The sequence below is a fragment of the Bufo bufo genome, chromosome 5 (genome assembly GCF_905171765.1).
Source record: "Bufo bufo chromosome 5, aBufBuf1.1, whole genome shotgun sequence".
In the NCBI taxonomy this organism is placed as follows: Eukaryota; Metazoa; Chordata; class Amphibia; order Anura; family Bufonidae; genus Bufo; species Bufo bufo.
Genome location: NC_053393.1, coordinates 455,087,272 through 455,112,968, shown reverse-complemented (window position 1 = coordinate 455,112,968; position 25,697 = coordinate 455,087,272). Strand labels below are relative to the sequence as shown.

Sequence of the window (25,697 nt, the reverse complement as noted above, 5' to 3'; positions counted from 1 at the left end):
ATTTTTGTACATTAGTCATGGGAAAACCCCTTTAAATCTCCACAGCTTCAAACTGATTAAACGACATGTGTATAGAGGTGACATGACTGTTTCCTCTTACTTTCTTTGCCTCTCTCCTTTGGACGTGGGTGCATCATCTGCTGCTCCCGCCGGTGCCTCTCTGCTTCCTGCTCCTGTCTCTGCTGCTCCAATTTATGTTCTTTCTCTCTTTCTAAGATCTCCTGTTGTTGTTTCATCGCCAGTAATTCGTGCTGCAACTTGTAACCAAGAAAGGAGGGGAAAAAAAATCAATTTTAAAATGTTTTTTCTTTTTATACAAAGCAACAAGAATATAATAGATGAAGGAACTAAGAACGCTGTTAAGATTCAGTCCCAAATACTGTTCTCACTGGTCATCTGCGCCCCCTGCAGGACTGACTGGGTATGTTCACTTTATAGGAGTGATCTACAATTCTGGAGCATCTATGCTTATGGCTCAATGAAGTACCATTTCTGCTAGAAGTTATGATTGGATTACTAGCAGTTTGCAGTGAAGGTCCAGTTACCAGTTGGAGGTGTGTCCTTGCACAGTCTGACACTGACAGCACTGATTGGATAGCGTCAGATTGTGTAGGGACACCCCCCCAATTGGTAACGCCTATCTGGACCTTCATTGCAAACTTCTAGCAGGAATATTATAAGATGGCCACAACGTAAAGTCATAAGAATAGATGCTCCAGAATAGTTATTACAAGGAGAACGCAAGTAGTTGCTAAAAAAAGACATGTCAGGAGAGGTGACAGGTCCTCTTTAAATCAGCTTTCTTCACTCATGCTTTACACTGCAGGTCTGCTTCAAATTATTATAATTTTTTTTTTAAAGAAATGTATTTCTACTACACAATACAGAATAGTTATAAACTACTGTACCTGCATCTATACTACCAAATGAACCTTAATACAGGAGCTATACTAATAAGTAGAAGTACAGTATACAAGATATAACGTCAGAGAAGCGATGAAATGTGTAAGACTTGATTATACTGCATTCCCATCTGTGTGGACTCTATTATAAGTCAATGGGTTCTATCATCACTGGTGCCCTTTGCGGGACAGATACAGCGTCTTTCCTTTTATGATAGAAGCCATGATGCAGATGTAAACAGAGCCTGATAACTTTCATAACTTCTGATTATGAAGAAATGAACAACATCATCAGTAAATGACAGTCTGCATAGAGTCATTATACATTGAATAAAGTCAGGCAGCTCTGGTGGCACCTGCTACGAATTGGGACAGACTTTATTGGGTGGCGTCTGCAATATTTTCCCTAGAAACCCTCCGTGTCTACTGGAGCAGGGCTGTGAGAAATGGACAACAATTCTCATAACTTTTATTATCTCTGTATGTTTTATACCTGTCATGTGATCCCATATATGCTCATGCCATTCTGTGATTGTACGTGCCGTTCCGTCTGGGCCTGCAGGTGGAATACGCACTGACCTTGGAGGAAATCAGTTTATCACCTGAATGCAGAAAAACTTGCCCTTCGCAAGTGGTAATGAAGGTGGTTCCTGGAAATGCAGACAGACACTCAGACAGCACGGAACCTCGCCCAGCGGGGGTCCAGAAGCTTTTCAAATACAGTGCCAGAGGATGAAGAAAATATCTCATAAGCGATAACTCATCTCTGGTACAACTCACTGCATTGATCATTGCATTCTGTGTGATGTGGGCATCGTAGGGGGTCTAAACATCCCATCCCTGAAAGCCAGCATTCCCACATAACCAGTATCTCACCTCATGGGACAACCACAACCAGTCATGTGTGGTATCAGAACGATCGACCTGATAATATGTACATTATTAAAACATGTCCATTAGTGTGGACGGGAAGCCATGTTTTATTACTATTTCATGTCTACCAGCTGAATAGGAGACGTCCGTAGAATGGGTCCGCATCCGTTCCGCAAGTATCCGGAACGGGTGCAGACCTATTCATTCTCTATGGGGCCGGAAGAGATGCGGAGAGCACACTATGTGCTCTCCGCATCCGCATTTCCGGAGCGCGCCCCCCGATCTTCGGGTTCGCATGCCCTATTCTTCTTCGCAATTGCGGACAAAAATAGGCATTTCTATGGGGGTGCCGGCCGGATGTATTGCGGATCGCAATGCACTACGGACGTGTGAATGGACCCTAAAGCACATCTTTAATGGTTTTGCCTTGTGCCCTGAACGAGCCCAGTAACCTCCATTTTTTAAGTGTATGAGTGCGGTTTGCGTTACCATGTATTTGTTATATGTGTGGCCTGTGCCACTGTGAGCCTGCTTGCGAGTGGGGCGCTGTGAGGTTTTCTATGAGTCCTTAATTAATCGGTGTATTGATTTAAATGTCATAGATGGTGGCATCATTTTGGGGTGCATGAGAGGCTGTGTCAGGGTGTGATCGAGGCTCAATCTGAGGCCTATGTGTAGGGGCACGAGAGATTGAGTGCGTGACATAGATCGACCCTTGGCAGTCGCACCCGGGTCACGTGACAGGGCGGTTCCCGTACGTGACAAGGGCACTTTTTTTTGTCAGCATTAAAAAAAAAATGTTTTTTCAGACTGGTTCCATATGAGAACGTGTGGCATAGTAAGGGGTAGTTCACATTTTTGGCAGAAGCCATCTCTCATTGGTTTCAATGGGTAATTGCACTGCTATTAACCCTTTCACCCCCAGGGGTTTTTCATTTTTGTGTTTTCATTTTTCACTCCCTGCCTTTCCAGGGCCATAACTTTTTTCCGTTCACATAGCTGCATGAGGGCCTGTTTTTATTGCAGGACAAGTTGTACTTTCTAATAAGATCATTTAATATTGCATACGATGTAGCAGTAAAACTGACCTGTTATTTTCATTCTCCGGGTCAGTAACATTAAAGCGATACCACATTTGTATACTTTTTCTTGCGATTTAATATTGAAAAAAAAAAACCTTAGAAAATTTTTTTTTTCTTTTTATCTCCATATTCTGACCTTTATAACTTTTTTGTAGTTATGTGTATGGAGCTGTGTGAGAGCTGATTTCATGTGGGGCGATCTGTACTTTTTATTGGGGAGTGTGTGACTTTTTGACAGTGACAAATGAAAATCGTCCATTTTGAATTTTTTTTCCGTCTTGCGGTTTGGCATATGGGATAAATATTTTCATATTTTAATAGTAAATGCGTTTTCGCTCGCGGCGATGCCCATGGCGTTTTGTTTTGTTGTTTTGTGATTTGAATTTTTTTATATATTTAAAAGAACTATAACAAGCAATCATCAGATTACTTCTCTCATAGACACCAATACATTAGTATTCAAGTCTGTGAGGATTGCATTATGTTCCTATGGAGCCCTGCCACAGGCCTCCGAGGCCGCGGCACTCACCACCCAATCCCTGCTAGGGGGAGGCGTTGCACGCCTGGAAGTTCGTGCTTCCAGATTTTTGTGCTCCTAGGTTCCGTGGTCTGAGGGGTTAAATGTATGTGATCTATGTTATTGGGTGTTTACAACCATCTTTAAAGATCTGCCCTGCGCGATACATGTGCAGCAACCGGGTCCGCAGGGGAAACACCTGAGGCTATGGTAGGCTGATGGGGGTAGTAGTCGTTTGTACTCACGGTTAGCAGAGCCTCCCTGGGCCGGCAGTGCAGTGGATGGGAATACAGCACTAAATCCTCCGGGGCACTCTATATTGCAGGGATCACCAGCCAGATGGAAGTTGAGGTGCCCTGGATGGTTTAGGTGTTTAAGGTGCTTTGCTGGCTGGGCCCCTGTGTTCGTGACGCCAGCTCCGTAAGGTGCAAATGTTGAGTGTAGTAGTAGAAATGATGAGGAGTCGGTTGTAATCAAATAGTCGAACATTTACTGAATCAATTGTCTTCAGGTAGTTAGTACAGATACAGTTCATTTATATGGCATAAGTGATGAAATAGGTTCAGTAGTATTCCTTTTATCATGTTTAGGCAATTGTCAGTTGAGGAGTTCTCTTTAAGGCTGACACTTTAAAGGAAAGACTTCTGTAATTATTCTAAATCCAAACTATAGAACTCTGGTACTAAATATGCAGTTTTCTACTTATCTTGAGCTATCCAATAAGGGCGTTTCTCCCTCGAGGCAGGCAAACTCTTTGCAACATTATTTGCAGGATGCTCTCCTGAAGTATTCAGGTACACTATATTCCAGAAGGCTTCCAGTGAATAAGGATAATTATGGCCTTTAATCAGCCAGTCGTGTCCTGGAACTTGGAAAGTTACTCTTGGTCACTTGTGCTTGTGAAGTCCATAGGCCAGACTCAGCTCTAACCTTTACTAGGCTTGCTTCATATTTCGACGTAGACTTACTGTCCAGTGCTAAGCTGCTGTAACTACTCTTAGTTTGTCCTCTCCAGGATTGATCAGGTCCCAGAGGAAAGAAATTGCAGCTACATTGTGAATAAGGCCTGTTTCTCTCCTCCATACACTTGCTTTCCTCTTTACAACACACTACACTGGAATGCCCTGAGCTAGACACACCCCAAGCTATATATACTAGGTGGTGCAAACACCACCTAGGGGCAGATGGGTGTAATGACATTGCCAGCCTAATAAATAGGAAATACCATACATTGCAAATACATTAAATAAATATGCAGATGTTTAAAGTGTCCCTTTTACACACATATGTGGGATGCTGCACATGTATGGCGCTGGACGGGAAGGAGTTAAAGGACATGTTCCCACTTGTTACGGTTTCTGCATAGAAACTGCTGGAAACCATGCCAGGTGTCTGCATGGGGACTGAATATAGCCGCAGACAGATCCACAGCATGCAGATGAAAACCGCTGCAGAAACCTGAAAGTCAACAGGTCGAAAATCCTCCCTAGGCCTTATTCAGATGTCAGTGAATCACAGAATGTGCTGTCCATGTTCTCCATGCATAGCACACGTACCCATTGACTTTAATATGTTTATTCACACATCCGTGATTTTTCCACTGACCGTAAGTTAGTGGAGTAACCACGGAGACATGCACGATCTTGGTCCATGATGTGGACCAAACACAGCCATTGAAGTCTATGAAGCCATGAAAACCACTGACACAATATGGATGGCATCTGTGTTTGGTCAATGGTTTTCATGGCCCATTGGTAGAAGCTCTGGAAATTAATTTTCAGCCTAGCACTGTCTGTGGAATATGGATGACACATTGACTGCAAAAAACAGACGCAAGGACCAAACATGGATTCTTCACAGATATCTTCAGGGATAAACTACTGACCATCTTGTCATGGATGTCATCACGGACGTGTGAAAGAGGCCTTACAGTACAGCTCTGAGGTTGAACAGAGCTATGGTAGGGGCATGGACAAGGTAATAAGGATCAATTGCTGGCTTTCCCTATCTCTAAAACACCCTCCAGCTAGTTCCTGCGGCCCCACTGGTTATTCAGTGATTCTACTGGATATGGCTGGATTATATCTTGGAACATCGATGCACTTGTCCAAACCTATCTTAAAATACCCAGATTTTTTCCATTTTATTGACACAAACCTAGTGAATAATTTATTAATGTCTAGTTGTAACTTTCAGAATTACAGTCGTTAAAAAAAATGCAGCTTAAAGAATCAGAAGAAAATTGGGCAATTAAACAAATAAACTCTCTGCGTAATGCCTGTGTGGGAAAACAATGGGATCATTTCATCCTAAAAGAGAGCTTAGATCCTACCCAGGCATTAACCTGTCCCGTGCCAGGGCAATGGGTGGTACGCTGTGTCCCATACATCCCCAGCAGCTCATATTGCAAAACCTGAGCTTTCTTGGAAATCACATTTCTTTGTAAAGAACTTAATGGAAGCAATGCCCCGGGGAACCATTCACAGTCAGTTGTAAATGTTCTTGAGAGAAACATTCCTAGTCACTCTTTTCCTTTTTGGAAAACAGACAAGAAGAATGACAATGGAAGCCCTGTTAATATGAAAAATCTACTCAACTATGCAGGAAACAGATTTGCTGAATTAAAGAAAGCTGCTGCCCCATTGCTTGCTTAGAGGGGGTGGCCCTGGGACAATTTGACCAAAATCAAAAGCAATGTTAACCTTTCAGAAGTGGAGAGACATTAATCATGCACCGAGTGGCAACCTGTAATACTGCTAAACTGTGCGCGGGAATCATAGTGTATCACGGGAGCGCCACATTGTAGACACCAGATTGCACACAATATAATACATGGGTGGCCAACCTGGGGCTCTCCTTATGCCGCCGAACTACAACTCTCAACATGCACTGAAAGCCACACAACTATAACTAAAGTATCAGACATATCATCTTATGCGTAGCTGTAGACTGCAATAATACATAGTTTAATCGGCCTTCTGATATACCTGAATATAATATTGATACCGGTCTATTAATGCTAATCTAAGGCCCAGTACACACCATAGTATAAAATGCATGCGGTTCTAAAGGCCCAGAAAAATGTTGCATACTCTGAAAAATTTATGGAATCCACCTGACAAAGATGTGGAAACTTAAGGCTTAAGTTATCACCTATCCACATGAGTATTTGCCTTAACAGTGGGGGGTGGACAACTGTGGCCCTTATAATCATGAGACAGTGGGTACTGTGTCCCTTGGTATGAAGGAAGCAGTCATCGAGCCTATACTCTATTCATCTCTATGGAACTGGTGAAGAGAAGCCAAGTATAGCGCTCAGCTACTATAGCTCCATCAGTTCCATAGAGATAAATGGAGTTGCACATTCTGAACTGTTGCTCCATTCATGTGAGTGACACAGGACTCCCCTTCTTGTGATCAGTAGGGGCTCTCAGCAGGACTACTCCTTCAGTTGGACTGGAGTTGTAGCTTGATAGTTAAAATTGAAAAGTTGAGCTAAAAAAAAGTCTCTACACTAGGCTTACCCTGGTAATCTGCCCTAATGAGCAGATTCTCAGTAGGCTTGTGACATAGTGGGTCACCTGGCCTGTCTCTCTTAAAAAACTGTTTTGCTGCGATTTGTGCAAAATTGTGGCAAAACAAGAGAGCTTTCCTTCAACTTTGTGCAAATTGTGGCAAAAAGGGTGCAGGACCATAGTCACATTGCAAAAGTTCTACACCAGGACCACAAAGGAAGAAAAGAAGAAATAAAATGTAGATGACACAGACAAGAAGAAGGTGGAGGAAATCACAGAACCATAGGAACCATGTCCTTTAACGGGTTATTCACATGAGGGTTTTGCGGATGTATTAACCATCCGGATTACTTGCATGTGTCCCAGCCCAACCATTAGTTTAACTGACCTGAACTCACAGCTCACTCGTAGGGATTTCTGATGCTGTGAGCTTGGTTCAGTTAAACCAGTGGTCGGGGGGTCACCATGAGGAGCAGTATGTGAGAAAAGGGAGACTATAGAGAGCAGTATATGAGAAAGGGATCACCATGAGGAGCAGTATGTGAGAAAGGGGAGACCATGGGGAGCAGTATATAAGAAAAGGGGGAACATGGGGAGCGGTATGTGAGAAAGGGTGTACCATGTGGAGCAGTATGTGAGAAAGGGGAGACCATGTAGAGCAGTATGTGAGAAAGAGGGGACCATGGGAGCAGTATGTGAGAAAGGGGGGACCACAGAAAGCATTATGTGAAAAGGAAGGGCATGAGGAACAGTATGTGAGAAAGTGGAGACCATGGTCAGAAGTATATAAGAAAATGGGGACCATGGGGAGCAGTATGTGAGAAAGGGGGGACCATGGGGAGCAGTATGTGAGAAAGGGGGACCACAGAAAGCATTATGTGAAAAGGAAATGCATATGGAACAGTATGTGAGAAAGTGGAGACCATGGTGAGAAGTATATAAGAAAATGGGGGCCATGGGGAGCAGTATGTGAGAAGGGGGGGACCATGGGGAGCAGTATGTGAGAAAGAGGGGACCATGGGGAGCAGTATGTGAGAAAGGGGGGACCATGGGGAGCAGTATGTGAGAAAGAGGGGACCATGGGGAGCAGTATGTGAGAAAGGGGGGACCACAGAAAGCATTATGTGAAAAGGAAGGGCATGAGGAACAGTATGTGAGAAAGTGGAGACCATGGTGGGAAGTATGTAAAAAAAGGGGGACCATGGGGAGCAGTATGTGAGAAAGGGGAAACCATGGGGAGCAGTATATGAGAAAAGAGGGGCCATGGGGAGCAGTATGTTAGAAAGGGTGTACCATGGGGAGAACTATGTGAGAAAGGGGGGGAATCATGGGGAACAGTATGTGAGAAAGGGGACACCATGTTAAGCGGTATATGAGAAAGGGTGTACCATGTGGAGCAGTATGTGATATTGGAGAGACCATGGTGAGAAGTATGTGAGAATGGAAGCATTATGTGAAATGGAAGGGAATGAGGAACAGTATGTGAGAAAAGTACAGGGTGATTTGGTGTACCATGGGGAGCAGTATATGGGAAAATTTGGGAGGCAGTATGAGAGAAGGTAATTTGGTGAACCATGTTGAGCTGTATGTAAGAAATTTATTAGAAAGGTTCAGCAAAGATTGTCTAATCACAGGGTGTTCTGCTGCTAGGACACCCAGCAATTACTTTTTACTGTATGGGGCAAACCTGTCACGGCTGAGGATGGGGGAAATCCTCAGCCGTGTGGAGCCCGGTGATGTTTCGGCTGCTTGGCCATGTAGACAGGATTAGGGAGCAGGTCACCTCCTAAGGCATCCCTAACCTGACCCTAGCTCCTAGTTACATGGGCCAACCTTGATGGTAGGAGGGCCCATGCTCCGGAACCTAAAAGTCCCTGCTGGCCCTCAAGATGACCCTCACCTAGGAGCTGAGTAAGACAAGCCCACTCCTCCTAGACACGGAGGAGCAGGAGTCTCAACGGCCAAGCTGCAGGAAAAGGGGAGACATAAACAGCTCTATGGATATGGCAGGTGAACTAGAGTTCCACCTACCTGCCACAGCCTTGCTGACTGGATCCCTGTGTTAGCAGGGTGCAGATCATAAACGCATCCCCACACAGGGACCCAGATCCATAGCTGCACAAAGGGAGACATATAAAACATCACACAGACATCACACATAACTGGAAATAACTTAAGCACAATATGGTTATGACATTAAGGTTTATGACCACAGGGGTGGCTCTTACTGGCAGGTAATAAATACATGAGGCTGCTCTCAGCTAAGCATGGCTGAAGCAACCTGAAGGCCTGCAAAAGCAGTGAGGCTTTATAGGCCAAGAAGCCACACCCCACAGTCGGACACACCCAGTGATCACACACACTAGGAAGGGGATTAACCCTTCCAACACCAGGGAAGGGAAAACACCACTTAAAGGGAACGTGCACACAATAACATAAAACACAGTGCACACATCCACACATCACACACAAAACCGCATGCGCAGCGTAGCGAGCTGCATGGCACAGCTCAGCCCGCTACTCTGCCACATACATACTGTTGCCAGCGGCAACCACAGGTGAGGCCAATACCACAGCCCTCACCTGTGATTGAACACCAATGAAAACCGCTGACAACCGCATGCGGTTCAGGAGTCACGGTCATAGCCATGGCCGTGACAAAACCTGGCACAAGTGTTTGATTTCCCTGTAGTATCATCCAGGAGGGGGGACCCCCGCCAATCAGCTATATGAGAAGGCACTGGTTCTTGCAGCTTAGCCAAGGCCATGTAATGTCACGTGCATCGGTCACATGGCCTAGGCGCATGCTGCGCCGCTAATGGAAATGCCGCTGCCTTCTCAAACAGCTGATTAGTGGGAGTCCTGTGTGTCGGAACCCCACTGATCGGATACTGAAGACTTATCCAGAAGACAGATCATCAGTATTAGAATCTCAGAAAACCCCTTTAACTGCTCAGACAGTCTTATTCCCCTATGTCAGAGAGACCTAAGGTACTGCCGATGCTGATCGCCCTTTCGTCCTTCATTTATGAATAGAATACCAGAACTACAGCACTGTCATAAAACTGTGGTGCACAGGCAGATGAGTAAAAGGGATAGCAGAAGGAAGGAAATGTAATAATGCCGACTTCTACAGAATTTACTATCTGAAAAGTTAGGTGAAAACTCATGGAAAATTCTTATTATTATTACAATTATGTTTACTATTTATCACATTATTTTTATTATTATCCTCTAATAATAATCTCAGGTTTAGTACATATTTACTAGACATGAGGCTCAGAAAATCCAATGACGACCTGCACTCAAAAAAGGATATACTGAAATGTGAGCTTCTTGTGCTCCTAAGCCTAAACCTAGCGTTATCTAATAATGGGCTACGTCTTAGTCCTACGTCCACGTCGCTGAGTAAACACCACTTCACACCAAGACTTCCACAGACCACACAGCTCCTGGAAGGCCCTCGTCTCCCACAGACACCCAGTGTGTTTCCCTTTCCACTTTAATTTGCATTGGCTCCCAGCTGACATTAACAGGCTCCAAAACAGGCGGCGTTTGGAGGCTTAGGACGATTCCCTGACCGCTCAATGCCATTACTTTACAGCGTAAATATTGGCCTGCAATGAGATGTTAATTACTTTGATTTATACTTCATTCCTTCGGCTGGATTTTCCTGCCTCCGACCGCGGTCACGTGACTACTTTCAGTTTCACGGAGTGAATAAACATGGCTGTGGGATGATCTAGGGGTCAATATACAAGCATTTAGTCGGCTGCAGGATCTGATCCCTTTGCTTTGCTACTTGGAGAAGATTCAACTGAGTGACTCAAGGTTCAGATGAATAAATGTGCTCCGCTTTGTTACTGTGCAGATGGTCCACTTCTTATGAGACTGGGACTAAAGTTTTATGAAACAGCCATGATATCCAGGACCTAAGACAAAGATGTATATGTTTTACATCCTATCTAAGGCCTTATGCACATAAACCATGTCCGTATTTTGATCCGCAAACCACGAATCCACAAAATACGGACACCTTCCATGTGCACTCCGTATTTTTTATACTTCCATCACTAGAAAGGACTATTCTTGTCCTCAATACGGACAAGAATAGGAGATGTTTTACAATTTGCAGATCAGACATAAGATAGGGACAGCAAACTGATGATGGCTGTGTGCAATCCATTTTTTTTGCGGACCCATAGAAATGAATCGCCCTGTGTATAATTTGCAAAAAATACGGATCGGATACGGATGCAAAATACGGTCTTGTGCATTGGGCCTAAAAGTCTTGGTTGTTCAAGGAGACATTTCACAGGTCTAAAATTCTGACAAAGAAATAGCAAAATGTTCAGAAAAGTGGTAGTCCACATCACCAGTTTAAAAAAATATAACAATAGGGATGTCCAGTTCAGCCAAACTTGGCTCATTGGCAATCTGCGACTTCTCCCTGCTTATGTCAGTTCTAAAAAAGCGGACGCAGCATGGGCGGGGAAGGGCTGGTAGGCCCGTCTGACTTATCATTTTCTAGGCCTGTTTTAAGCCGTAGAAAATGGTTTAAATTTAAGCCAGCAAGGAAGCCGTCTTACATTTAGACCGGTGGTGGATGCCCAAAAAGTTATGTAGCCTCTTCATAACTTTGGAGGATCCACCGCCAGCGCACGGGGTCTAAAACGCCAGTCTTAATAAATGATCCCCATAGTTTGCAAGCTGAAAGAAGAAATACGGCCATCCAGTTCAGCCTGTTATCCTGCTGAGTTGATCCAAATAAATGGATCCCATGTTTAGTGTTGCTTGTATCAGTAGGAGAGCTGCGGCTTTCTGCTCCATCACAAACTGTCACTGCTGCCAACCAAAGTCCATGATTATTCTTCATCATATAGCAATTTTGAATTACCTTTGCCTAAAGCTCTGTGTTGTGCTGTTCTTCTTTTATTCCTCATACAAATAACTGGGTGTTACCATTTCTGTTCTGAAAGCGGTGTGTACTTGTGTTTGGACAGTGTCAGAGTTTGTAGGGAAAAAAACTCAACTGCTACCACTTACTTGTCAATTGATTCATACATTTCTAAGAGGAATAAGAGAGGAATGGCATCACACAGAGTTCTAAGAAAAGAAACTACAGAATTTTTATTTCATGTGGAATGAAGTAGTAGTAGTAGTACAGGCATGACAGAAGAGCTGACAAATCATCTTTAAAATGTAAATGTCATTTCAGTTTATTTTTTACTATAGTGCACGGACAGGGATTTTAAACAATTTAGTAATATACTTTATTAGGGAAAGGTGTTTCTTTTTACGATAAAACAGGGTGTAAAGAGTCTTCTTAGGAAAGCTCTAACTGTGATGCTAAGGAGAGTCTGTCTTCAGCGTTCTACTGAGTGCTGAAGACACCGGTGTGTAACAAGTCAGATAGGGGGTAAGGGACAGTGATAGTCAGGGGCCAGAAATTGGGGTAATGACAAGAGGCAAGCTGGAAGCCTCTGCATGTTACACACAGGAGTAGAATTTCTAGACAGTTTTAGGATGTGCCAAATTTATCAACCAAGCTGTGACTTTTGATACATTTGGCACACACTGCACAAAAAAAGGTATAAAAGATAAAAATGATACATTCCCCCAGTATCTCCTGATGTTCAAGAAGTTTTATAGCTGTCCGGAGTCTGGAGTGCACTGGGATCCTACAAGAAGCCCCTCAGCCTGCATGTGAATATCTGAACATACTCACTAGTCACTATGGGGTCAATTGTTAATTTTTTTAAAAAGTACTATTTCTTTGTCATTCCTTTACCTTGACTATTCCTTGGCTCCAAGCTTCAATTTTAGTCTGAATTAGAAATCTACCATTAAGCTTTAAAAAAATATTGATACTGGACTAAATAACCCTTAAACATAAGAGTAAACCCATCATTACAATTTCCATTCAGAGGTCTTTCAGGAGTAAAGTGAGCACTTATAGCTAACTAGAAAATGACACTATTTACGAGACAGATGAGGGAAACCATCGTTATGAACCAAAATGTCTAATTATCTTAGAAATATTGCACTTTCACATTTTCGAATGGAGCCACTTGGACAATGAAATCGCTACAAACCATCCCAGCGTCTTCCCAGAGGTAACACCAACAACACAGTCTTCTGAGATCATGGGGCACTAATATATAGCGTCCTGTGATCATGGAAGATTTCAGTGACGACTCTGTGGATAGCCATGAGTAGAAGCCAAGGCTGATGCTAACTTTATCATGGTGAGATAGATAGATAGATAGATAGATAGATAGATAGATAGATAGATACTGTAGATAGATGATAGATAGATAGATAGATAGATAGATAGATAGATAGATAGATAGATATATAGATAGATAAATAGATAGATAGATAGATAGATAGATAGATAGATAGATAGATAGATAGATAGATAGATTAAATAGATATAATATAGTGGCATCAAGTTTAGTAGCACTTTACATAGTACAAATAAGTGATCCAGTAGGCAGGAGTCCCATATGAGCTGATAATGTACAAGGAATAGGGAGTAGATGCAAGAGGTTTGGGGATGGAGTAAAATATAGAAGTTTTACAAATTTGAATGTAATCATTATCTTGTACACTCAAGTGTTAGACATTTTTCATATTGTACCAACTAATTACATCTACTTTACTATAGCCTTTAGTGTATATATGAGGCAATAACCACATAGTAAGGCACATAGGCGCAGGGAGCACATTTAATCCAAAACCAAACCAACTCCGTACAATGAAAGAAAAATATAACAGGCTTTATTTTAATTTTCATAAAAATCAACAGACTGGGCATATTTCAGGACATAGCTGTCACTTACACATTTCTGGTTCATTCTGCACCCTATGACAAAGGATTTTTATAAAGATTAAGTAAAGCCTGTTATATTTTACCTCTGGTGGCTAAAAGTGGTTAGATTTTTTGCAATAACCTGATTGTCCTATATTTTTCCCACTAGTGTTTTTGTTACTTTTTATAATCTTCCTTACTTATCAACGTTCCATTCACTTATTCCCTTATGTGCTTGTCCCTATACACATCTGAGCACATAAAGCTGTAGTATAAAGCATAAGAGAGGAAGAGAGCAGCCCAAAATTGTGTTTTTGCTGTTTTGTAGCTAAGTTGAAGTCACTGACCATGGCTGTGCTGTAACTGAGCAGAGCTAAAAAGTTGGCAATACCAAAATAAAATAAAAAATAATAACTCAGCTTTACCCCAGTGTAGTAATTTAATTTCATCCTAAAGCTTTACATTTTTCTATTGACAGAAGAGACCCTATTTAGGTTTACTTGGAATGGTAAAGTTTACATTGCTCATGTTCTTTTTTGGCTTGTGCCAACCCCACTTTGTAGAAAACCAGCCCCAATACCGGTATCACATCAGTTTGCGGTTTAGCACAATATAACTAACATGGATACCTTGAGGTGTTCCTGGAGCTGGGCCTGGTGTTGCCGGGTGAGGTTTTCATGCTGTTTCTGAAACTCAGCAATGAGCAGCTGCTTCTGAATTTGCTGTTGCTGCTGGATTAACAGGAGCTCCTGCTGCAGCTGCTTCTCCCGCAACATGGGATCTAAAATTGGCATCACTGTTCTCAGATCTGTCCTTAGATCCAGTGGTGTAACTGGGTCCAAACCTGTAGGAACTTCCGACTTGATATCTGAAATAAGAGCCAAACAGCAGATACTTTATTATTATTATCTTCTACAGAAAAGTCTAAAAACCAAGATAAGCGTTCAGAAGCTCAGATATCTGAAAATTGAGGTTAAGCACACTCTGATTAGCTGAGCAAAATCTAATACAGATCATATTCTGGCAGCCACAATTTAGTGTGCATATTACGTATATTACCTAGAACTCCCACACTTCAGCTTAACTGGATTTAGAACATCAAACGGTTCCATAGATATCTATGCTTGTATTCTAAAATGCTTTTACGTTAAAGGGGTTGGCTCATCTCAGACATGGATGGCATAGGATTGTTAGGATATTCCATGAATGTCAGATAGGAGCAGGTCCCAGAGGCTGGGCCTGAACCTATCTCCAGAACAGGTGGAAGGAGAGCATGCCACACATGTGGTGAGCTCTGTATTCATCATTAGTTCCATAGTGGTGAATGGATAGCGCACCGCATGGTCACTGTTCAATTAACCGCTATGGGGCTGCAGGAAATAGCAATCCTATAGTGGTGAACGGAGGGTGGCTGTGCTTGCGCAGCTGCTCTTCACTCGCTTCACGGGTCCAGTTATAGACATAGGAGCGGGTCCTAGAGGGTCCTCTGGGATCGCCACCTTTATGACATTGATGGCTTATCCAAGATGAGACGTCTCCTTTAAGTCTTCAAATTAGCTCTCCTCCCAAAGGAAGAAAACTCTCTCCAAAGCCACCTTTAGGTAGCTGATCTGTAAGTTAATGCCCAACCCACTAAAGAGCCTTGAAATATGAGGATGCCAAGCCAGAGTGTCCTCCAAACAGAAAATACACCCATCTGTAGACAGATGTTTCGGAGGTCTTACCCCTCGTCAGTACAGAGTAGGCTTCTGGTTGGCTGGGTTAGAAGCCTTTGATGTAGCTCTCTGGAGGGATGGGTGGTACAGTTTCACATTGAGGAGGTATAACAAAGCCTTCTTACCCAGCCAACCAGTACCCTGCTCTGTTCTGACTAGAAACAAGAACCCTGAAAAAGATGTTACAGGTGGCTGTATTCCTTTTTACATAGACTGTGCTTGGGTAAAATACCTAGTCAAGTATCAAAACTCTTTAATGGGTCAGATGTTGACTTTTGGGTTAAATACCTACAAGTAGCTTTATAGAGAGTTGTCTTCCTTCTAGGAGTGAGCTAATTTACATACATTTTCCCAAAGTGCAAAACTTGAAAAACTTCTTATGCCCGCAAGGAGAAGTAGAACCCCACTAGAGCTTCAAGCCTCTCACACCTTTATTGTTCTAAAATTTTAGCAGACTGCCAAGTACTGCCACAAGTAAAGCAACGCATCTCCGAAGAGGCTTGTCTGCATTCTGTCCACAGTCACTGGGAAGTGGTTAAATGCTATGAAGTCTAAGTATCCCATAAATATCTAATATGGGCCCAACTGTGGAGCAAGTTCATAAATAGGAATTACTGTAAGGGTCAATGTGACCACACGGGTTGATGACATTAAATGCATAATGTAAGACAAGATGACAGTAAAAATATGCATTGTTAATGGAAATGATCACTCTCCCTATAAATTGTGGTGATTATCTTCTGACCTATAATGCCGTACTGTTACTGGTACAGTCAAATAGACTAAATATACAGGTGAAACTCTAAAAATTAGAATATCGTGCAAAAGTCCATTTATTTCAGTAATGCAAATTAAAAGGAATTGCATTAATGCAACTTAAAATTTGAATTTTGTGAAAAGGTTAAATATTCTAGGCTCAAAGTGTCACACTCTTGTCAGCTAATTAATCCATATCCACTGAGGAAAGGGCACCTCAAAATTGTGACTTTGGGGATTTCATAAGCTATAAGCCATAATCATCCAAATTATAACAAATAAAGGCTTGAAACATCTCGCTTTGCATGTAATGAGTCTATCTCATATGTTAGTTTCACCTTTTGCATTACTGAAATAAATAAACTTTGCACGATATTGTAATTCTTCGAGTTTCACCTGTATTGGGGGAATTTGTGAAGTAAATTGCAACTTTTTGGGTTTTGCAACTTTTTGGGTTTATTTGAGCAAATATTTTGTAACATTTTGTATTTTACCCCACTTAGGAGGCACTTACACCGCATCCGTTTTGCAGTCCACAAATCACAGATCCGCAAAACATGGATTACGGCCATGTGCTTTCCACATTTTCATCTTCAGGCGACTCTTGCAATATGTAATGCATGGACAAATGACAAGAATAGGACATGTTCTATTTTTTTCGGAGGGGGCTGCGGAACGGACATAAGAATGTGGAGAGCACAAGGTGTGCTGTCCGCATCTTTTGCTGCTCCATTGAAATGAATGGGTCTGCATTCGATCCCCAAAAAATGCGTATTGGATGCGGAACAAAAATACAGAGGTGTTAATGCCTCCTAAGACTGTGTATACAGAGATAGCTGTCAATCACTGATAGGACTGCCTCCTTGACTTTAAAGCCATAAATGAGCAGGAATTTAAATGAATGAAATAAAAGTTTTGCTGAATCTTTTCCCATAAAACTATGGGACAGATTTATCATAAAGTTTTCTGGCATTTTTGCGCAAGAGGGACGGCCATACTGGACTTAGTATTAACCAATAGACCCGACAGAACAACAGATGTGCAGGTTGGGGGACACCTGGGAAATAGTGACCATAAAGTAATAACCTTCCAATTGTCATTGAAAAGAGTGTTTCTTCAGGGAGGAACAAAAATACCAAACTTCAAAAAAGCTAAATTTAGCCAACTAAGAGAGGCCATAGGCCTCAAAAATAAAAATACAGCCACAAAATGGGATATTTTTAAAACCATCCTAAAATCTAATTGTGAGAGGTACATACCTTATGGGAATAAAAGGTTAAGGAACAAGAAAAAAAAACTATGTGGATAAATAGAATTGTAAAGAAAGCAATAAATGACAAAAAGAAAACATTTAAATCACTAAAACAGGAGGGGAGCGAGGAAGCATTGAAAAACTATTAGGGAAAAAATAGAATATGTAAAAGACAAATAAAAGCAGCCAAACTAGAGACCGAGAGATTCATTGCCAAAGAGAGTAAAACTAACCCTAAAATGTTCTTCAATTATATAAATGGTAAAAAGTATAAATCTGAAGGTGTTGGTCCTTTACAGAGTAATGAGGAGGGAGTTGCAGACAGCAATGAGGAGAAAGCAAAGCTATTAAATACTTTTTTCTCCACTGTATTTACTGAAGAAAATAAACTGTCAGATGAAATGCATAATGTAAAAGTAAATTCCCCATTAAAAGTGCCCTGTCTGATCCATGAAGAAGTACAGCGGCGTCTTAAAAAGATTAAAATAGACAAATCGCCAGGGCCAGATGGCATACACCCCCGTATCCTAAGAGAATTAAGTAATGCCATAGCCAGACCCTTATTTCTAAAATTTAAGGACTCTATAATGACACGGAGTGTTCCACAGGATTGGCACATAGCAAATGTGGTGTCAATATTCAAAAAGGGTCCAAAAACAGAGCCCGGAAACTATAGGCCAGTAAGTTTAACATCTGTCATGGATAAACTGTTTGAAGGTTTTCTAAGAGATGCTATTTTGGAGTATCTGAATGAAAATAAGCAAATAACGCCATATCAGCATGGCTTCATGAGGGATCTGTCATGTCAAACTAATTTAATCAGTTTCTATGAGGAGGTAAGTTCTAGACTTGACTGCGGCGAATCAATGGATGTCGTATATATGGACTTCTCCAAAGCATTTGACACTGTACCGCATAAAAGGTTAGTATATAAAATGAGAATGCTTGGACTAGGGGAAAATGTCTATATGTGGGTAAGAAACTGGCTCAGTGATAGAAAACATAGGGTGGTTATTAATGGTACACACTTAGACTGGGTCACTGTCACTAGTAGGTTACCACAGGGGTCAGTATTGGGCCCTATTCTCTTCAATATATTTATTAATGATCTTGTAGAAGGCTTGCACAGTAAAATATAAATTTTTGCAGATGACACTAAACTGTGTAAAGTAATTAACATGGAAAAGGACAGTATACGGCTGCAGATGGATCTGGATAGATTGGAGGCTTGGGCAGAGAAGTGGCAGATCAGGTTTTAACACTGACACATGTAAGGTTATACACATGGGAAGGAATAATGCAAGTCACTAGTACATACTAAATGGTAAAACACTGGGTAACACTGACATGGAAAAGGACCTAGCAATTTTGGTGAACCGCAAAAAAAAACTGTGTTAGGCAGCTGCTGCCAAGGCCAATAAGATAATGGATTGCATCAAAAGGGGCATACATGCCCGTGATGAGAACATAGTCCTGCCACTTTACAAATCACTAGTCAGACCACACAGAGTACTGTGTACAGTTCTGGGCTCCTGTGAACAAGGCAGACATAGCAGAGCTGGAGAGGGTTCAGAGGAGGGCAACTAAAGTAATAACTGGAATGGGTGGACTACAGTACCCTGAAAGATTATCAAAATTAGGGTTATTCACTTTAGAAAAAAGACGACTGAGGGGAGATCTAATAACTATGTATAAATATATCAGGGGTCAGTACAGAGATCTATCCCATCATCTATTTATCCCCAGGACTGTGACTGTGACGAGGGGACACCCTCTGCGTCTGGAGGAAAGAAGGTTTGTACACAAACATAGAAGAGGATTCTTTAAAGGGAGTCTTTCACGCAGATTCACCCTGTTAACCTAATAACAGTGTTATGTCCACGGCATCCCCCCTATTAAAACTGTGCTTACCATTAGTTCCCTGCTAGCATAGTTGTGCAGAAAAACACTTTTAATCCGTATGCAAATGAGGCTGTGAAGGTGCCCAGGGGCGGCGTTACAAAGGCCGGTGCCCAGGCCCCTGGGTCATTTTCATACGAAGCCACTCCCCCTCCGCCGCGTCTGCCCGCCCTTAGTCTCTGCTCTAACCTCCCTCCTCCCGTCCGTAATCCCGCGCATGCGCCGATGAACGCGATAACGCACGGTAATCTGCGATGCCCCGGCCCGACTGTGCTCATTCAATGCACACGCTCCGATATCGCGTTCATCGGCGCATGCGCGGGATTACGGATGGGAGGTTAGAGCAGAGACTAAGGGCGGGCAGACGCGGCGGAGGGGGAGTGGCTTCGTATGAAAATGACCCAGGGGCCTGGGCACCAGCCGTTGTAACGCCGCCCCTGGGCACCTTCACAGCCTCATTTGCATACGGATTAAAAGTGTTTTTCTGCACAACGATGCTAGCAGGGAACTAACGGTAAGCACAGTTTTAATAGGGGGGATGCCGTGGACATCACTGTTATTAGGTTAATAGGGTGAATCTGCGTGAAAGACTCCCTTTAAGGTGAGAGCAGTGAGACTATGAAACTCTCTGCCTGAGGAGGTGGTGATGGTGAGTTCACTAAAAGAGTTCAAGAGGGGCCTAGATGTATTTATGGAGTGTAATAATATTACAGGTTATAGTTACTAGAGATGGGTCGTTGATCCAGGGAGTTATTATGATTGCCTGGAATTTGTTCCCCTAAAGTGAGAAAAATTGGCTTCTACCTCACAGTTTTTTTTTTGCCTTCCTCTGGATCAACTTGCAGGATAACAGGTTAAACTGGACAGATGAATTTTCAGCCTTATAAACTATGTTACTATGGTGTTTCTCCAATGCCTTGGTGAAGGAGGGGAGGGGGCAGGGTCAGTAGCCCAGCCATATTTATCATTTTCACCACCAATTTCTGTCATCAAATAACACTGAAATTTACTTCAGTCAGGGGCTGGTGTGAATATTACTGTTGATCGAGCACCAAAGTGCTCGGGTACTCGAGTAGAACAGTTTGGGATGCTTGGGTGCTCTACCTAGCACAATGGAAGTCAATGGGAGAACCCGAGCATTAAACCAGGCACCCCCTGCTCTGAAGAGGGGAGGGAGTCTGGTTCACATGAAAAGGTCAGAAATTGATGGAAACACCACTGAAATGGTTTAGGAACAGCATGGAGAGGATGTCTGGATGCATCTTGGACTCCCAGGTCGCTGCTGGGAACAATGTTGACCGGATAGTATGCCAAAGGCTGCCATTGTAAGGTATGCTGGCTGTTATAGTCTGAGTCAAAGATGCATCCAGCTATCCTCTTAATGCTGTTTCCAAACCATTTTGATGGGGTTTCCCTCAATTTCTAACCTTTTTTTATGAACCAGACATCCTTTTCTCTTCCGAGCGGGGGGTTCTCCTATTGACTTCCATTGTATGAAATTGTACTCGAGCACCAAAAGTATTCGGCCGAGCTCTCGGATCTTCCAGAATCTTCAGAGAATAGCGATGCTCGAGCCGAACAGCAGTTCGGCCCAGCATGCTCGCTCAACACTAGCCTTTATGTTCAGCCGCTTTCCTCTGGTGGAGTAGAGAAGTCAGGGGCAATCCAGGCCTTGTTCATTTTGATAAGAGTCAACCTGTCAGCATTCCCAGTTGACAGTCAGATAGTAGTTAAGCACAGAGGGATCATTGAGGACACTGACACGGTCTGCTGCATACTCCTTCACCATCTTCCAAAACTTTTCTCTCCTTGTGACACTAGGCCACGCATCAGGGTCAGGTTGCTGGCGGGGTGTCAGGAAACTGTCCTAGGCCTTGGAAAGTGTTACCTTGCCTCTGTTGGAACTGCTGTGTGTTCCCCTCGTCTCCCCTCTTCGGTTGCCCAAGGAACTATGTACTCTGCTGCCAGCGTTGTAAGCTGGAAATTTTTGGAGCAATTTTTCCACAAGGACCTTCTTGTATTGCACCATTTTGCTAGATCTTTCCACCGCAGGAATGAGAGATGAGAAGTTCTATTTGTAGCGGGGGTCGAGAAGAATAACCAACCAGTAATCGGTGTTGGCTAAAATGCGTATAACGTGAGGGTCACGCGAAAGGCAGCATAACATAAAGTCAGCCATGTGTGCCAGAGTATCAACAGACAAGAGGAGGATGACTCTCAATCTCCTCATCCTCTTCCTCCTCTTCGGCCCATCCACGCTGAACAGATGGAATAAACCTGCTGTGGTTTCTACCCTCTGTATCGAAGGCAACCGTCTTCTGCTCCTCCTCCTCCTCATCATCCAATTTGCGCTGAGAAGACGAACGGAGGGTGATCTGGTTATCACCCTGTGTACTGTCTTCCCCTCCTTCCTCCCGTCCTCCTTCATTGTGAGCAGCGAGTGTTTCAGTAAACACAGAAGTGGGATGGGTATGCTGATAATAGTGGCATCGCCGCTCAGCATCTGTGTTGATTCCTCAAAGTTTCCTAAAACCTCACAGAGGTAAGACATCCATGCCCACTTGTGAAGAGCGGAAGCTGACTGGAAAGGTGACGACCATGTTGCAGCTAGAAACCTCTGAACCACTAAGTTGAACACGTTGGCTAGGCATGGTATGTGTGTGAGCTTGTTGAGCTCCAAAGCTGCCACCAAGTTACATCCATTATCAGACACAACCGTGCCTGGTTCTAGGTTGAGTGGCGAGAGCCACAGCTCAGTCTGGCCCCTTATCCACTGCCACAGCTGTGCGGCGGTGTGGTGTTTGTCACCTAAGCAGATCAGTTTAAGCATGGCCTGTTGCCGCTTCCCCACTGCAGTGCTACACTGCTTCCAGCTACTGACTGATGGCTGACTGGTGCTGCAAGATGATAATTCAGAGGTGGAAGTGGAGAAGGAGGTGGAGGAGGAGAAGGGAGGGTTGTAGCCACTAATGTAGGTGGTGGAAAACCTGATGGAAGTAGGGCCCCAAATCCATGGCATAGGTAGCACTTGTGCCATCCTAGGGTACGACTCGCTCCCGGCCTCACCCAGTGTGCAGTCAGGGAAATATAGCGTCCCTGGCCACAAACACTTGTCCATGTGTCAGTCGTTAAGTTGACCTTCCCAATAACTGTGTTGGCCAGGGTCGTGACACATATTGGTGTAAGACAGGGACTGCACACCGTGAAAAATATTGGCGGCTGGGGACTGAGTAACAAGGGACCGCCGCCACCATCAGGCTGAGGAAAGCCTCAGTGTCTGCAAACCTAAATGGCAACATTTCCAGGGCCAGCAATTTGGAAAGGTGTGCATTTAGTGCTATGGCCTGTGGGTGAGTGGCTGGGGATTTTGTTCTAAGGCCTGGGGTATGGACATCTGTACGCAGAAGTGGATGTGTTAGCTGATGGTGTTTGCGAAGGTCCAGGTGCAGGGCAGGAGGCATCCGGGCCTGCGTCTTGGACAGGGGATTGGCCAGACTTTTGGCTACTGAGACTGGACTTTGTGGAAGACAGGGTGGTGCTTAACCGACCGGAAGCATTATCCGTTGCAATCCAACCGACCACCTGGTCACACTGGTCTGACTTCAAAAGTGGTGTCCTGCGCCGCCCTTCAAACTGGGACATGAAGCTAGGTATCGTGGATGAGTGTGTTTCTTGTGCTCTTGCAGCAGGCACAGTTTCACCGTGCCCAGGGCCACAGCCTCTGCGTGCACCATCAGCAGCACAGCCTCTTTCTCGTCCCTTACTGCTCGCCTTCTGCATATTAAATAGTATATATGCTTGCAAGAATGTCACACGTACACTAGCACAGGTTTTGTAAGTGTATGCGCAAATAAATTAAACTGAATGTCACTGATATTTAGGATGTGCAAATGTTATACAGGAGATGTAGCGCAGGTTATGTCGCTGCCACCAGCAGCAAAAAAATGAGACTGAATGTCACTGATATTTAGAATGCGCAAATGTTATAAGGAGATGTAGCGCAGGTAATGTCGCTGTGACCAGTGGCTAACAAAAAAATTACAGGGAATGTCACAGCTATTTGGGATGTGCAAACGTTATACAGGAGATGTAGGGCAGGTAATGTCGCTGCCACCAGCAGCAAAAAAAATTGACTGAATGTCTGAAAAATTTTACTCAAAATTGACTGAATGTCATTGATATTTAGAATGCGCAAACGTTATACAGGAGATGTAGCGCAGGTAATGTCACTAGCGCTAATAGAAAATTACAGGGAATATCACTGATATTTATGATGCGCAAACGTTATACAGGAGATGTAGCGCAGGAAATGTCACTGCTGTCACCAGCGGCTAATAAAAAATTACAGGGAATGTCACAGCTGTTTGGGATGCGCAAACGTTAAACAGGAGTGGTAGCGCAGATAATGTCGCTGTCCGCAGCATCTACGGAAAAAGTACACTGGATGTCACAGATATTTTTTGGATGCGCAAACGTTATACAGGAGATGTAGCGCAGATAATGTCGGTGTCTGCAGCGGCCAAACAATTGCAAGCTATTTAGCGCAGGTTGCACTAAAAATATATATTGCTGCCAGATGCAACAATAGTCCTTAAAAAGACTTTTGGGTCTCTAACAATTGCATGCAATTTAGCGCAGTTTGCGCTAATAATATATATTACTGCCAGTTACAACAATAGTCCTTAAAAGGACTTTTGGGTCTCTAATCGCACGCAATTTTGCGCAGGTTGCGCTAAAAATATATATTGCTTTGAGGCACAACAATAGTCCTTAAAAGGACTTTTGGGTCTCTAAAACCAACCCTGCCTAACAAAAAAATAAAATTCAATTTCCTACACTATCTGTCCCTTCTACAGCACAGCTCTCCCTGACTAAGACTGGCTGAACCGCGTGTCATCGGGTGCTTTATTGCATTCCGGCTAGCCAATCACTGTAATGCCAGTAACCAACATGGCTACGGCATTACAGTGAGTGCCAGTACTTACCTGCACGTTTATTGGCTGCGTAGCAGCCAACAAACGTGAGGGGAGGAGACTCGAGCATCGCGCTCGAGCACACGCGGTATTCGGGCCGAACACTAGTGGATATCAATACAGGTGCACGGACTGCTGGATGTTGCATCTAATTTATGAAGAAGCATAGGTCTCGTCATGAATTAGGTGCAGCCCACATCTGGTTATCATAGACCGGTGTACACCGTTGGGTTACGATAAATCTGCTTCAATGTATCAATCCGCTCAGGTTCTCCTCTATCATAATTATAATAATTAGTGTTAAGCGAATCGAAGTTCACAAAGTGGACTTTAATCCAAATTTCAGGGAAAATTTGATTCACCACGAAGCCGAATTTCCTTGTGCCTCGTAGTAACAAATTTTCTCTAAAATGGTGGTAAAAAAAAAATCATACTCACCTCATTCATTTGAAGAGTCTGCCGCGGCCACCTTGATTAAAGATCCCATGCGAAATCTTGTGCGCGGTGACGTAGAATTTCACCACACTGGCCAGCGTGATGACATCATGCACTGCACAAGATTGCTGGATCTTCAGTCAAGATGGCCATGGCAGATTGTTCGCGAGCAAATGGATAAGGTGAGCATTTTAATCATATATTTTTTTTTACAGATTAACCCCCTAACAGCCCTCAATGGTCATCTCAGATGGTGTGATCAGCGATGAATACGGCATTTGAGGGGTTCAATGACGGGGGGGGCGGAACCATCTCCGTTCCCCGTCATTGCACCCACTAATCACAAAGAAATTTGCTTTGTGACAAAGTAATTCATCAGGAAGCAAATACATTTTTTGAAATTCAGCGAAACAGCCGAATCAAAGTTTTGAAAGATAAGCGAAGAAATGCTACTGTACATCCAAAGCCGCTTCGATAGAAAAATTAGTCATAATACTGTACAGAGATTCGTCTCCGTACAGTATTAGAATGTATGGCCTCCGATGAGCCAAAGTAAGTTATTCACGAAGTTGCTTGAGACTTGAATAACTTCGGTAATTGATTATTACAGTGAAAAACCACTTTTTCACAGAAATAATCAATTACCGAAGTTATTCAACGAAGTCTCGCACGGCTTCGTGAATAACTTACTTTGGCTCATGGGAGCCCATACATTCTAATACTCTACGGGGATAAATTTTTTAGCTCATCTGTAATAATAATAATAATGATAATCTTTATTTATATAGCGCCAACATATTCCACAGCGCTTTACAATCATATATGACATGTTGCCGTCAGATTTCACTGTGTTTTTATGGCGACAGGTTCCCTTTAATTGCACCATATGAGCAGAACAATTTCATCATCATAAAAACAAACCAGTCAAGTGTTTTTTTTGTTTTTTGCAGCATTGCATCCTGGC

General features: G+C 43.2%; 1 protein-coding gene across 4 annotated transcripts in view; it reads right to left on the bottom strand.

Moving 5' to 3' along the window:
* HDAC9 (histone deacetylase 9) overlaps positions 1-25,697 on the bottom strand; it is a 557,952-nt gene that overhangs the window by 131,975 nt on the left and 400,280 nt on the right. For all 4 annotated transcript variants that reach the window (XM_040433685.1, XM_040433683.1, XM_040433684.1 and 1 more), the window contains 2 exons: positions 14,333-14,571; positions 101-257 (listed from right to left, as the gene is read on the bottom strand). In XM_040433685.1, the coding sequence (XP_040289619.1) occupies positions 101-257; positions 14,333-14,571 (396 nt within the window). The remainder of the gene's footprint in view (positions 1-100; positions 258-14,332; positions 14,572-25,697) is intronic.